Raw genomic sequence first — 13,959 nt, 5'->3', positions numbered from 1 at the left:
TTGCCTTGCTTTTGAATGAAAATCACAATTTTTAAAATAACATTGATCAGAAATACAGTCATTATTATAGCTGGATTTTTAAGGGAATATCTATGTAGGCATGGAAAGGCCCATTTTCACCAACCAGCAACTCCTGTGTTCCTGTGGCACATTGTGTTAGCTAATCTGACATTATCATGGTAAAAAGTTCATTCATCATTAGAAAACCCTTGTGCAATGATCTTAGCACAGCTGAAAACCGTTGTGCTGTTTAAGAAAGCCTTACAACTGGCCTTCTTTGGGCTACTTGAGAACCTGGAGCATCAGCATTTGTGGGTTTGATTACAGTCACAAAATGGCCAGAAAGAAACAGCTTTCTTCAGAAACTCATCAGTCTATTGTTGTTTTGAGAAATGAAGGCTGTTCCATGTCAGAAATAGACAAGAAATTGAATATATCTTACAAAGGTGTGTAGTAATGTCTTCACAGAACATGACATGAATGAAGTTGTTACTTCTATCATGCAGTTCCACTGCAGTGGCTTAGTAGGTGGCTTTGTACTCTACCTATTTGCATTAAAGGAATTAGATATCATTTTATATTAACAATATTTTCCCCTTCACATATTGAAGCCATGGATTTCTAATAATCTGACAATTATATGAGTGTACGATATTGACCCATAGAGTAGATACAAGTAAAAAGCAGATGCAGTTTGTCAACTTTGCTCATTTATTTATCATCAGTAACCACTTCATTCTGCTGACGGTCGAGGAGGATCCAGAGTTTATCCAGGATTAATGGGCAAGAGGCAAGAATATATCTTACATCAGTCCATCACAGGAGACCACGGACACACACACACACAGAATCACAGACTCATTCACTCCCTGGGGCAAGATAGCATAGGAGATTCACCAACCAGTAGGTCTGTGTGGTGGGAGAAAACCTGGAGGAATCCTGCACAGACGCAGGGAGAAACTGCAGTTCCACATAAATAGTATCCTGAGCTCAGGATCGAATCAGGGAACATGGAGCTGTGAGGTAAACTGGTCTGCATGAACCATACTCATACACAATATATGGTAAATCCACTTGGAGGAAGGAGTGGGGATGATTCATTCATTAATAATTATTAGGGCTGCAACTAACCATTATTTTCATAATCGATTAGTTGGCCGATTATTTTTTCGATTAATAGGATGGGGCGGGGCAAACTTTCAGTACCATTTCTTCTTATTTGAAATAAAATCCACAAACTGAGTGTTACTTCAGACTAAAACTTTACACAAGTGTTTGTCCAAAACAGAAAAGAACCCAATTCAAACACACACACACACACACACACACACACACACACACACACACACACACACACACACACACGCAGCAGAATATATATTATTAATTAGGACTGTAGTTAAATTCAGTGCTTTTTGTGCAGCCATGAAAATAATGCATAAATACTATAAAAATAAATTATATAAAATTTTGTGTTTGAATTAGACATTACAGATCTTACTCACGCTACACTCTGTATCAGCGCGTCTACACCGCGCATGACCGCAACGCGGCCTCGTTACTAACACATCACTTCCGTTATAATAAACAACAGAATTTACACTGCAAGTGCGCAGATACAGCATATAATGACAATAAACTTAAATTAAACTAAACCTTTTAAGCAGCGTGCACCAGTTTCCCCTGCCTCTTACACACAGTGGATATGAACATAACTTTGTGCTTCGCGGTATTTAATATAAAATGCTCCCTGCATTTCTGATTTTCTTCCTCAGTGACGTGATGATTTCTCCTCCATCTGATGGAGACTGACGTCATGTTGGGAATAATAGGTAACGCTGACAGAGAGTAAACTAGAGAAAGTCAGTGTCGGTGTCTCTGAGTGTTTGCTAATGCTAGCGTGCGTATGACGTCATGCGTCATCGTGACTTATACTACCGGTTAGTAAAAAAATCGCTAGTGATACATTTGAGATGATATTACCTTTCTAAAATCCACACAGTAGAGTATACAGACAGTAGAGTACACAGTGCATAGTGTAAGTGTACAGTACTTCATTTGGGACAGAACTTTAGTATTTACTCACCGAAGCGTGTTTTCTGAACAGAAGTAAAGTAAGGCAGACCATCTAGTCCATAATGACTTTTTGACTTTTTTTTGACCCAGTGTAAAATGTTAAAGAGCTATCTCTATATCTCTAGATATAACCATATATATCATGTTAGATGGTATGTTAGATGGTGGTATGCTGTGTTCAATAGGACTATGTGAGCACAAACAAACACTGAAATCTAAGAATGTTTTTTTTTTTTTTAACAGATAATTAGTAAAAATGTGTCCGCACAGGTCTGTTAGATCTTTAACATATAACAGGTAGTGCAATAATGGAAAAATGGTGTAAATGTAAACATAACACACTATGACTGAGTATTCAGCAAATTAGCTTATACCAAATATGATCATAGCAGTTATAGTGATAGCAGCCAGGTAAAGTGTATATAAAGTGTATATAGTGACAATAAATTAGATACTATGTTTTTTTTTATAATACAGTACAGTATAATTCAGTTGTTCTATTAGTGCAATTTCAACCAAATACAGTGAAGTGTAAAAGTTTGTACCCCCTTTTGGTTTCTTTTGGACAGAAGGGTGTTAAGTGTCCTAAACACTACAATATTTGACTGTAAGTAGAAGTTAATTTTATTATCAGACTCAGATATCCATGTTAATATTTTTAATACTGCTCATTACTGTTAAATGACTTGAAAGAATCAACACATCGGATGGTCATGGCAGGACCTTGATTTTGTGGTCAGTAAACCAATTGTGTGTTGATTTTGATGTATGTTTTGGATCACTGTCCTGCTGGAAGATCCAACCACGGCACATTTTAATCTTTCTGGCAGAGGCAGTCAGGTTTTTATTTAATATCTGTTGATATTTGATAGTCCATGATGCCATGTATCCTAACAATATGTCCAGGTCCTCTGGCAGAAAAACAGCCCCAAAACATTATAGATCCACCACCATAGTTAACTGTATATATGAGGTACTTTTCCATATGGCTAGGGTGAAGTCAGCTAACATGGGCCACTTTTTGGTAAATAATTTATAATGCCATCAAATAAGCTATCATGTCTCATCATCTCATCAAATCATTATCTATAATGATATTTTTATAAATTAGCATGGGCCTCTTCAATATAAATTTCTTTTAAAAATATGAAAAAGTATAATTGTTTTAAAATTATGAGGGTTAGAGTATTGGCAGGAACCCTCTTGAGCAACAACACAATGTTCAGGCAAATTGGGCCGGCTGTTCAGTTAACATGGGCCAATATAAAAAGATAACAGGTAATTTCGACTGAAACCATTTTAATTTTAACAGTAAATTGACACTATTGTGTTCAGTGTGCCATAGCAGCAACACCGTAAATATATTTCATTTAATAGAAAGCGCATCTTCTCCACAGCTCTCGTGGTACAATGAGTTGCACTGACAGCAGCACACCCTAAATGTTCCCGCTGCATTGAATGCTGAAGGACTGTCGTGGTCTCTCCTTTCTCCCCAGCAGTAACCTCTACACAGGGTTTACCCACCTCCCCAACCACACGAGTAGAGTAAAACTGATCTTGTGGGCCAAATACATCACAATTCCACAGATGTGATGGAACATTTCTGATTGCATGTTCCTCCAGCAGGTCTTCATACTGTGGAAACCACTTTCCTAACACACTACATTGCTGTATGGTTCAAGCTGCTTGGTTTGTTTCCTGCTCTCCAGGTCCTCCCTCAGTAGAGTAGAGGTTGATGGTAAACTGACTGGTTTCTCTTCCATTATTATGTGTAGTTCCTTAGTTAAATCTGTGACCATAGGCACTTCTACTGTTTGTTCTGCATGTTGTTTTAAGTTCCTTTCTCCCCTTTTTCCTTTAGGGCCAGCCTGTGTTGGGGTAAATGAAAGTCTGGCTTTCCCCTCTCTACCGAACCCCCTATTATCCCTTACGGTCCCCACATAGGAACCCATAACAGGTTGCGTACTCGGTTTAAGAGGTGGAAACGATTCAGGGTCATTGAAGGATTCAGCCAATGGGGTGAGTGACTTTTTTGGCATTTCTGTTAACATTGATTTCAGGGTCTGTGCTGAACTCGCTGTGAATTTCTTTCTATATCTTGTTTTGCTCCAGGTTACTGCGCTGTTGAAAACCTGAATGTCCAATTCCCTTATTTCAGACAAAATGGTTGCTATTACTTCATCGTAGTGTTCTTTTAAGATCTCTATATTATTGTACATCCACTGTTCTGTGTTTTGTTTGACCTTTTCCAGTGTTGACTGGTTTGGAGAAGGTTTAATGAAAGATGTGAATTTTGTGACCTGTCTCAACACACTTGGTGGATAAGGATTAGCCGGTGTTGTGGCCGCCAGAATTTCTGAATGATGTAGAGCCTGTAAAAATTTGAAATATTTTGTCAGTGTTAAATCTACAGCAGTTTTTGATTTGAGAGACCTTGAATTTGGTTTTCACTTACATTTGCAGGTTCCCTTATCGGTCCAGAGTCAGCCAAGACTTCAAATCTGTTGTGCAATACTACAGACATATTGTTAAAGTAAGTTCACTTTAAAAAGGAAGAAAGATGGAACAGCCTGTGCAAAGGGGAAGAATGAATAGGGGCAGAAAATCCTTTAAGATGAAAAAGAATTCAGAAAGGAGAAACAGTCAAGGAAATTATTCAATCAACACAACACCAAATCAGAAACAAAACACATACCTGTGTACGTATAGGGAAAATGTAGAAGTGATGCCATCTGGTGGATGAATTAAGTAATCATTCCTTTGATGGACATCTTGGAACATGTGCATAAAATATGTACAGATATCTGGATATATTATTTCAGTGTCCATTCTTCAACACGACAGATGAACAAACAAAGAAACTAACCACATGAAAAGGTTAGATAGACCAATGATTAAACACTACTCCGTTCAAATGAATACAGAGGCCAGCTCAGATACCACAACGTTTAAAAACCTCAACATTTGCGGCGTCATAAACGGAACAACCGTCAAGCATACCATCAGGAAACTTATAGAACTCTGAACGTGACGTCATAACGGATCTTATGGCTCGCTGCTCCGATTTGACTATATATGTCTGTGCGCGCGCCGGGGAGACTGACCTAGACACGGTATAAGGACAGCACACAAACACATTTAAAACATATTAACATTATATCATGTACATAGCAGTATAGTTATAATAATAAATTACACAAATTAATTGCTAATATTAACATTATTAATGTCTTTCTTAATATTATTAGTCATTTCATTCTCATCACTGCTCCTACATAACTTCATGTGTTCCCTAGGTGGCCTCGTCTATTTCGCTCGAGAATATATATGGTTATTACCATTTTATTCCCTATTTATTCATTTTAACATGAGCTCATGTCTACAATTGTTAAATAACAACAATAATTATCATGGACGGGTCAAAAGGGAAGAGAGAGATTAATAATAATATCATGTAACAGTTCTTGCCCAGAAATCCGCTTCTAGAAAATCGCCGTTCCCGAGTTTGGCCACACGAGGGCAGTCAAGCTCCAGCTAGCGCAACACACAACGCCGCCTGAAACTGAAGGTAGGTTTGGGCTATTTTACTTTTTTTTTTTTTTTTTTTTTTTAATGAGTTTTATTGAAATTATGCAAAATTCACAATCTTACACAAGTCATATTCAGAAAGAAAGGGAGAAAAAAAAACTTACATAGTTAAAGTACAATTACACGCAAATGTTGTCCCACACAAGAGTCTTTAAACCAAGATGTGCTGCTTTTTAGTCTTCTTAGCTCTTTTTGAATGTCCTTGAATACAACATCACTGGATATAAACGTTTGATTTATAGTCATTTTGGCTCTTGTTTTCCAGAGTTTAGATTTAGTCAAACATATTATGAACCAAATGAAGTCATGCTGAGTCTTGCTACAATTTTCTTTAAAAATGCCATAGAAAATTGAGTTCATATTTATTTCTATATTGAGACCAATGATTTTTAATTTAGCCCATGTTTCTTTAGCGCGATAACACTCTAACAGGAAATGTTCGAGTGTTTCCTCTTCATTACAATTAGGCATCGGGCATTTACTGGTTTTTACAAAACAGCTCCATTTTACAACCGCTCTTACTGGGAGCCTTCTTACAGCGACTAACCAAGTTGTATCTCTCAGGTGTTCAGATAGGATTTTATTCTGTAAGTTTTGGAGACATTCTTTGTTTTGGTCTTCCTCCAAATTTCTGAAAGCCACAGGGTTACAATAAACTCGATCAACAATTAAAAGATATATTTCTTTGCTCGAGTCTTTCACCCAATCGATGTTTAGATCTTTAAATTTGTTAGTGAAGTCGGAAAACATCAGTTTATAATACGGAATTCCTTTCCTCGATGGACCTTTTTTAGATTTCCAGTTAGAGATGTTCCCTATCCATTCGGTTACTGTGCATTGTGTTGTTCGGACATAACCACAATTAACGGCTCATCTATATAAACAAACATTAATATTCATAGCATTATATTTAATATAAAACCTTGTACATCATTTAAACATATATATATATATATATATATATATATATATATATATGTATATATATATATATATATATATATATGTGTGTGTATATATACATACATACATATATACATACATATATATATATATATATATATACATATACATATATATACATATACACATATATATATACATATACACATATACATATATATATATATATATATATATATATATATATATATATATATATATATATATATACATACACACACAAACATACGTATATATATAAATAAAAGTGTCATTTTATCTCTGTACCACGTTCTAATATTGAGACTGCCGAAGAAAGAAAATTTTCCGTTTTCTGAGACGATGAAGTGGCTCTGAAAAGAGCCTTTGTGTTTATTAGACGGAGTTGTGGTTTAAGCGCGTTCTCCGCGAATACGGCGGGCCAGCTGAATATCCTTGGGCATGATGGTCACTCTCTTGGCGTGGATAGCGCACAGGTTGGTGTCCTCGAACAGACCGACCAGATATGCCTCGCTCGCTTCCTGCAGGGCCATGACGGCCGAGCTCTGGAAACGCAAGTCGGTCTTGAAGTCCTGAGCGATTTCTCTCACCAGCCGCTGGAAGGGCAGCTTGCGGATGAGGAGCTCAGTAGACTTCTGATAACGACGAATCTCCCTCAGAGCCACGGTGCCGGGCCTGTAACGGTGAGGCTTCTTCACGCCGCCGGTAGCCGGCGCACTCTTGCGGGCAGCCTTAGTGGCGAGCTGCTTCCTTGGCGCCTTGCCACCGGTGGACTTACGGGCGGTCTGCTTGGTTCTTGCCATAGCGTCAAACTCTGCACTTCGCGGATAGAAAAACAGAATAAACTGCGCGCGCGAACGCGGCCTTTTTAAGCCATAACGCCGCCCTGCGCTGATTGGGCGTCTCGAACGCGCTCGTCTGCTATTCGATAGAACGTTTTACGTCACCTGTTGACTATTGGACCGTCTTCTCTGCCACCGTTCGAAACACAAGTCGCCCGCCACTATTCTATTCTATTGGCGCTCTCTGTAACACAAATGCTTTGTTCATTAGGAACACACACAACGCCGTCACAAACCATTTTCACTCCTCAGACTTCATTTAACCAGCACGCTAACTGCTATTGTTCTTATAGTCATTACTTAAATATGGTATCAAATCATGACTACAAAATTATCGTCCCATGGATAAGAAATGGTTTTCTGACCTGGCTTTCCTGGTGGACGTCACGGAGCTGCTCAATGTTTTAAATGTTCAGCTCCAGGGAAAAGACCAGATTATCACTCACCTTTTTTATCAAGTCAGAGCCTTCAAACAAAAACTACTGCTGCTCAGAAGACATCTCTCAGCAGGTAACATTCACAATTATAATATTCACCATAGTTTTATGTGCAGTTATTATTATTAATACTTATATTTAGTTAGCATTTATATCCAGTGGTGTCAGCTTTGGGTTTTTTTGTTAATCAAGCTGATAAATTTTGTGTCAAAGTTCTCTTAAATTATCATGATTTAATTTCCTTGTTTTGTCAGTTATTTATTCTATTTGCCTCCCTCTCTCTTCTTTCACTCCCCGTCTCACACTGTTCCTCTCTCTCTCTCTCTCTCATCTCGACATCCAAGAAATTTAGCCCATTTTCCCTGTTTTAGAGAGGCAGGCATGGTGAAAGAGGAGGTACCTGAGTATGATGCTGTTTTCAGCAACCTTTTCCAGGAGTTTGACAGTCGCTTTGAGGACTTCAGACACAATGCTTCTGACTTTGAGTGGTTTGTTCAACCCTTCACCATCAGTGTGGACACAGTTAGTGATGATCTACAGATGGAACCAATTGAGCTTCAGTGTGATTCAGAACTCAAACACAAGTTCAGGTCCCTTCCCTTGACAGACTTCTACAAATGTGTCCCAGCAAACAGGTACAGATGGGCAAACAGGCACAAGTGATGCTGTCTCTGTTTGGCAGTACCTACCACTGTGAACAGACTTTCAGTCTGATGAACTTAAACAAGTGTAAACTGAGATGCAAAGTAACTGACTCTCACCACCATAATATCCTGACTTTGACAGTAAGTCCACTGCATCCCAATTTGGAATACTTTTGAAAAATAAGGACCAGCTTCATGTGTCTCATTAAAGGTCACTGATATTGCAGACACGTGGCTGTATTGCTTATAGCTTGAATAGTTGTATGAGGTATTGAACATGTATTATAAATGGGATTGGTTCTATGTTTTAATTAAACTATCAGTTTCATTGAACTATAGAACTCTGAAAATAAAACTGCATTAGTGAAGCAGATACAGACTAACGTTTTCTATTAATTTATTTATTTGTAAATATTATGAAATGATAAATGAGAACCATGGCAACTTTAATTTTAATATAATACAGTTTGGTATAATGCAACATTTACTTTTGTCCCACAATCCTCAATCAAGTTTGATTTTTGGCCCTTCACAGGAAAAAGTTTGAGCACCCCTGATTTAGAATGATTATGTGCTAGTAGAAAACCATTTTCAACTACTTCCTGTTGCTACAATCTTAATACGAATAACTTTGTGCTGCTAACGTCCCATTTTGCATTGCTCAGATTATACAACCCCCGAAACCGTGCTACAACCCTGTTTAGATTTACTCATCTCTGCATTTAGCAGACTGCTAGAATTACCAAAAAGACTGAACATCCGCGGGAGTGCAGCGCTTCAGAAGTCCCCCTCCCGCTCGCTCTCTCTCTCTCACACACACACACACACACACACACACAGCGAGAGACAAAACGAAAGAGAGAAAATTACTCTTTGTATGAAAAGTGGGTGGCTCTTAAAAGAGCCGTTGGGTTGATGAAGACGGCTGTAACGCGCTTTACTTGGAGCTGGTGTACTTGGTGACGGCTTTTGTACCCTCGGACACGGCGTGCTTGGCCAGCTCGCCGGGAAGCAACAGGCGCACGGCGGTCTGGATCTCTCTGGAGGTGATAGTAGAGCGCTTGTTGTAATGAGCCAGACGAGAAGACTCACCGGCGATGCGCTCAAAAATATCATTCACGAAGGAGTTCATGATGCCCATGGCCTTGGATGAGATACCGGTGTCAGGGTGCACCTGCTTCAAGACCTTGTACACGTAGATGGCGTAGCTCTCCTTCCTGGACTTTCTGCGCTTCTTGCCTCCTTTGCCGGCCGTCTTGGTCACGGCTTTCTTTGATCCCTTCTTGGGCGCGGTCTTGGCTGGATCGGGCATGATGCTGCTTCTCGAGTAAACGAACAGAAAATGACTGGCGCCCGCCTCGCGCCCGCTCTATTTACAGACCCACATGTTAATGACGAACAGACAAGACACCTTTTTTTGATTGGCCAAAATTCAATACCTCCTCCTGCATGGCGCCTCCTACTGCACTCTGCTTCCTCCCTCCTTCCATACCTCCTCCTCGTCCTCTGCTACGCTTTGTTTCCCTTCCCGCCCTTGTACTTTCAGTACAACGTGCACTTTGAAAAAACAATTGGCTTGCGAAAAAATCGTTTTATATTATATATGCATGTGTGCGTGTGTATGAGAGAGAGAGAGAAATATAGAAGTAGGTTTCTACTAAAATCATCTTTTAAATTGTTTTATAATATTGATATTATATTGATTTATAGTTTATAATATTGAACACTGCATATATGTTGTTTATTACAAAAAATACAAATAGATCTACCACTTACGCTACTTCTACAGCGTTTGATGCCTTATGCTTCATGAAAGAAAAAGCCTTTCCCCCCCCACGGAACAGCTCTTTTTCTAGACATGTGGGTGGCTCTTAAAAGAGCCGCTGTGTTCGCGTCGTTCGGTGTTAGAGCGTTTAACCGCCGAAGCCGTACAGGGTGCGTCCCTGGCGTTTCAGGGCGTACACCACATCCATGGCGGTCACGGTCTTTCTCTTGGCATGCTCGGTGTAGGTGACGGCGTCGCGGATCACGTTCTCCAGAAACACTTTCAGCACACCGCGAGTCTCTTCATAGATCAGACCAGAAATACGCTTTACACCACCACGCCGAGCCAGACGGCGAATAGCCGGCTTGGTGATCCCCTGGATGTTATCGCGAAGCACCTTGCGGTGACGCTTAGCACCTCCTTTGCCGAGTCCTTTACCACCCTTTCTTTTTTTTTTTTTTTTAATGAGTTTTATTGAAATTATACAAAATTCACAATCTTACACAAGTCATATTCAGAAAGAAAGGGAGAGAAAAAACTTACATAGTCAAAGTACAATTACACGCAAATAGAGTCCCACACTGAAGAGTCTTTAAACCAAGATGTGCTGCTTTTAAGTCTTCTTAGCTCTTTTTGAATGTCCTTGAATACAACATCACTAGATATAAACGTTTGATTTATAGTCATTCTGGACCTTGTTTTCCAGAGTTTAGATTTAGTCAAACATATTATGAACCAAATGAAGTCATGCTGAGTCTTGCTACAATTTTCTTTAAAAATGCCATAGAAAATTGAGTTCATATTTATTTCTATATTGAGACCAATGATTTTTATTTTATCCCATGTTTCTTTAGCGCGATAACACTCTAACAGGAAATGTTCGAGTGTTTCCTCTTCATTACAATTAGGCATCGGGCATTTACTGGTTTTTACAAAACAGCTCCATTTTACAACCGCTCTTACTGGGAGCCTTCTTACAGCGACTAACCAAGTTGTATCTCTCAGGTGTTCAGATAGGATTTTATTCTGTAAATTTTGGAGACATTCTTTGTTTTGGTCTTCCTCCAAATTTCTGAAAGCCACAGGGTTACAATAAACTCGATCAACAATTAAAAGATATACTTCTTTGCTCGAGTCTTTCGCCCAATCGATGTTTAGATCTTTAAATTTGTTAGTGAAGTCGGAAAACATCAGTTTATAATACGGAATTCCTTTCCTCGATGGACCTTTTTTAGATTTCCAGTTAGAGATGTTCCCTATCCATTCGGTTTGCCTGGCAATAGCACTCGCGATGATTTTGCACACTGCTATTTTAGTTTTTAGGGATATATCGACAGCCCCAAGGCCTCCCAGTTCCCTTCTCTTAAAAAGGAGCTCACGTTTTGTAACCTCACGAGTCGTATCCCATATGAAATTACAGCATATTTTATGAAGTCTTTTTACCCAAACTTCTGTCGGAGGTAAGATGCATGATAAAAACAGTATTTTTGATAATAGAAAAGTTTTTATAATATTTATTCTAGTTTTATAACTTAGATTACATGATTTCCATTTATCAATTTCATCTTGTATTATTTCTTCTTTTTTTGACCAGTTATGGTCGACACAGCCATTATTATCTATATATATACCTAAAACCTTTAATTGCTGAACTTCTGGGACATCTATGGGAAATTTGTTTTTTTCATTTCCAATCCAGACACATTCCGTTTTAGCTTTATTTAAGGAGGCTCCAGAGACTTGCTCATACTCGCTAAAATATTCAAAGATGATGTCTAGTTCTTGTTTAGATTTCACAAATACAGTTATGTCATCAGCATAAGCAGAGATCACGACTCTGTTCTTTCCTATTTGAAGACCTTTAAGTCTATGATCATCTTGGATTTTTTGTACAAGTGGGTTTATAGATAAAATATATAGGGCTGCACTCAGAGGGCACCCTTGCTTTACACCCCGCATAACTTCAAATGGTTCAGTCAAAGAACCGTTAACATTTACTTCAACCGTCGATTTAACATAAAGGCATTTAATCATGTTTATGAAATTTTCAGGGAATTGATACAGATTTAAAATCTCCCACAAATAGTCTCTTGAGATATAGTCAAATGCTTTCCTTTGGTCCAAAGCCACAATGTAAAAACTGTCACCATTTTTATCAAAAACTAGTTCTCTTAATGTGTTCAAGTTGTCCCACATAAATCTTCCCTTTATTGCACATGTTTGTTGTTTAGCTATTATTACATCCAAATAGTCACTCATCCTGTTCATAATGGTCTTTGCAAAAATCTTATAATCGACATTCATTAGGGTGAGATGTCTCCAGTTGTTGATATCACACATTTCACCCTTTTTATACAACAAGGATAAAACGCCTTCATAGAACGAGTCATGCATGTAACCTCTAGCGATCCCATCATTGAAGGCTTGCGTTAATATTTTAGCCAAATCTATGGCGCATGCATGATAAAAATCAGACGGGAGACCATCTTTCCCTGGAGACTTTTTTAGATTTAATTGTTTAATGGCATTAACAACCTCAGCCTCTTTTATTTCCTCACCTAAGCTCTTGGAAGGCGGGTCAACACTATTTTTTACATTCAAAAAGGTTTTTAGGAGTTTATTATCTATTTCAATTGAGTTGTACATGTTTGAACAAAGGATCCGAACAGCATCTCTGACGTCTTTAGGATTTTTCACTATAGTTCCATTATCTGTTTTAATGGCTTCGATATATTGGGCTTCTTTCCTTTTATTAAATAGTGAAATTGCTTTTGTTTGATTTAGAAGTTCATCGGAAATTATTCCTGCTCGGACTTGAATGTTCAGTAAAAACTCACTATTTAAAGTTTCTATCTCTTTTTTCAAATCCTTTAAGTTGTTTTCCTCACTTTCATCTCTTGTATTTTTCAGTTTTAGGTTTATATATTGTGTCATAATTGTATTGTACTTCTCATTTTTTTCTTTATTAAAACATAGACATTTGTATTTAAGAAATTTTTTAATCTGAATCTTAAAAACTTCCCACAAATCACAATAATTGGTAGTGAGGATATCTAAAGTTTTAATCCTATTAATTTCTTCTTTTAATTCTACAATCAATAAAGGACTTTTCAAAATTTGTGTGTTTAATTTCCAATAGTTTCTTCTTTCTTCATTTTTAAATCTAATGCCACATATAACTGTCAAGTGGTCCGACTCAACCAAGAGTTTTGTTGTATAAAATTTTGCCTCAAAATTATTATTAATATATATCCTGTCAATTCTAGTTTTACATGTTTTATCAAACCTTGTAAAGTCCACTTTCTCTGGATATAATGTCCTAAATATGTCGGTGAAATGCTGTTCATTCATTATGGATTTAAGGACACCACCTTCTCTCCTAATTTTACATATTTTGGAAGAAATTTTATCATTATAATCTGTGATTGTATTAAAATCACCGCATACAATGGTATAGAAACCGACACACAGGAGCATTTTAAGCTTTTTAAAAAGCCGGATTTTACCAACAGTATCCTGTGCTGTGTATACATTTATTACTCTAATTTTTTTTGTGCAATAAAACACATCTATAAACATTAATCGACCAGGAATTATTTCACGGCTCTTAATTATTTTAAATTTATTGTTAGAAAATAAGGTCGCAATACCATCAGCTTTACTTT

At 37.8% G+C, this 13,959-nt stretch overlaps 2 protein-coding genes across 2 annotated transcripts; both read right to left on the bottom strand.

The window, feature by feature from the left end:
* Nucleotides 1-6,838: 6,838 nt before the first annotated feature.
* Nucleotides 6,839-7,883, bottom strand: LOC128629653 (histone H3). Its single transcript, XM_053678442.1, has one exon. The coding sequence runs from the start codon at nt 7,407-7,409 to the stop codon at nt 6,999-7,001; it is 411 nt and encodes a 136-aa protein (XP_053534417.1). The 5' UTR covers nt 7,410-7,883; the 3' UTR covers nt 6,839-6,998.
* Nucleotides 7,884-7,996: 113 nt separating this feature from the next.
* LOC128629662 (histone H2B-like) lies at nt 7,997-10,083 on the bottom strand. Its single transcript, XM_053678450.1, has one exon. It carries the CDS (start codon nt 9,839-9,841, stop codon nt 9,467-9,469), a length of 375 nt encoding a protein of 124 aa, XP_053534425.1. The 5' UTR covers nt 9,842-10,083; the 3' UTR covers nt 7,997-9,466.
* Between the last annotated feature and the right edge of the window lie 3,876 nt (nt 10,084-13,959).

This window comes from Ictalurus punctatus, unplaced genomic scaffold (genome assembly GCF_001660625.3).
Source record: "Ictalurus punctatus breed USDA103 unplaced genomic scaffold, Coco_2.0 Super-Scaffold_100, whole genome shotgun sequence".
Lineage (NCBI taxonomy): Eukaryota > Metazoa > Chordata > Actinopteri > Siluriformes > Ictaluridae > Ictalurus > Ictalurus punctatus.
Note: the sequence above shows the minus strand (reverse complement) of the source record. Positions and strands in the feature narration are given on the sequence as shown.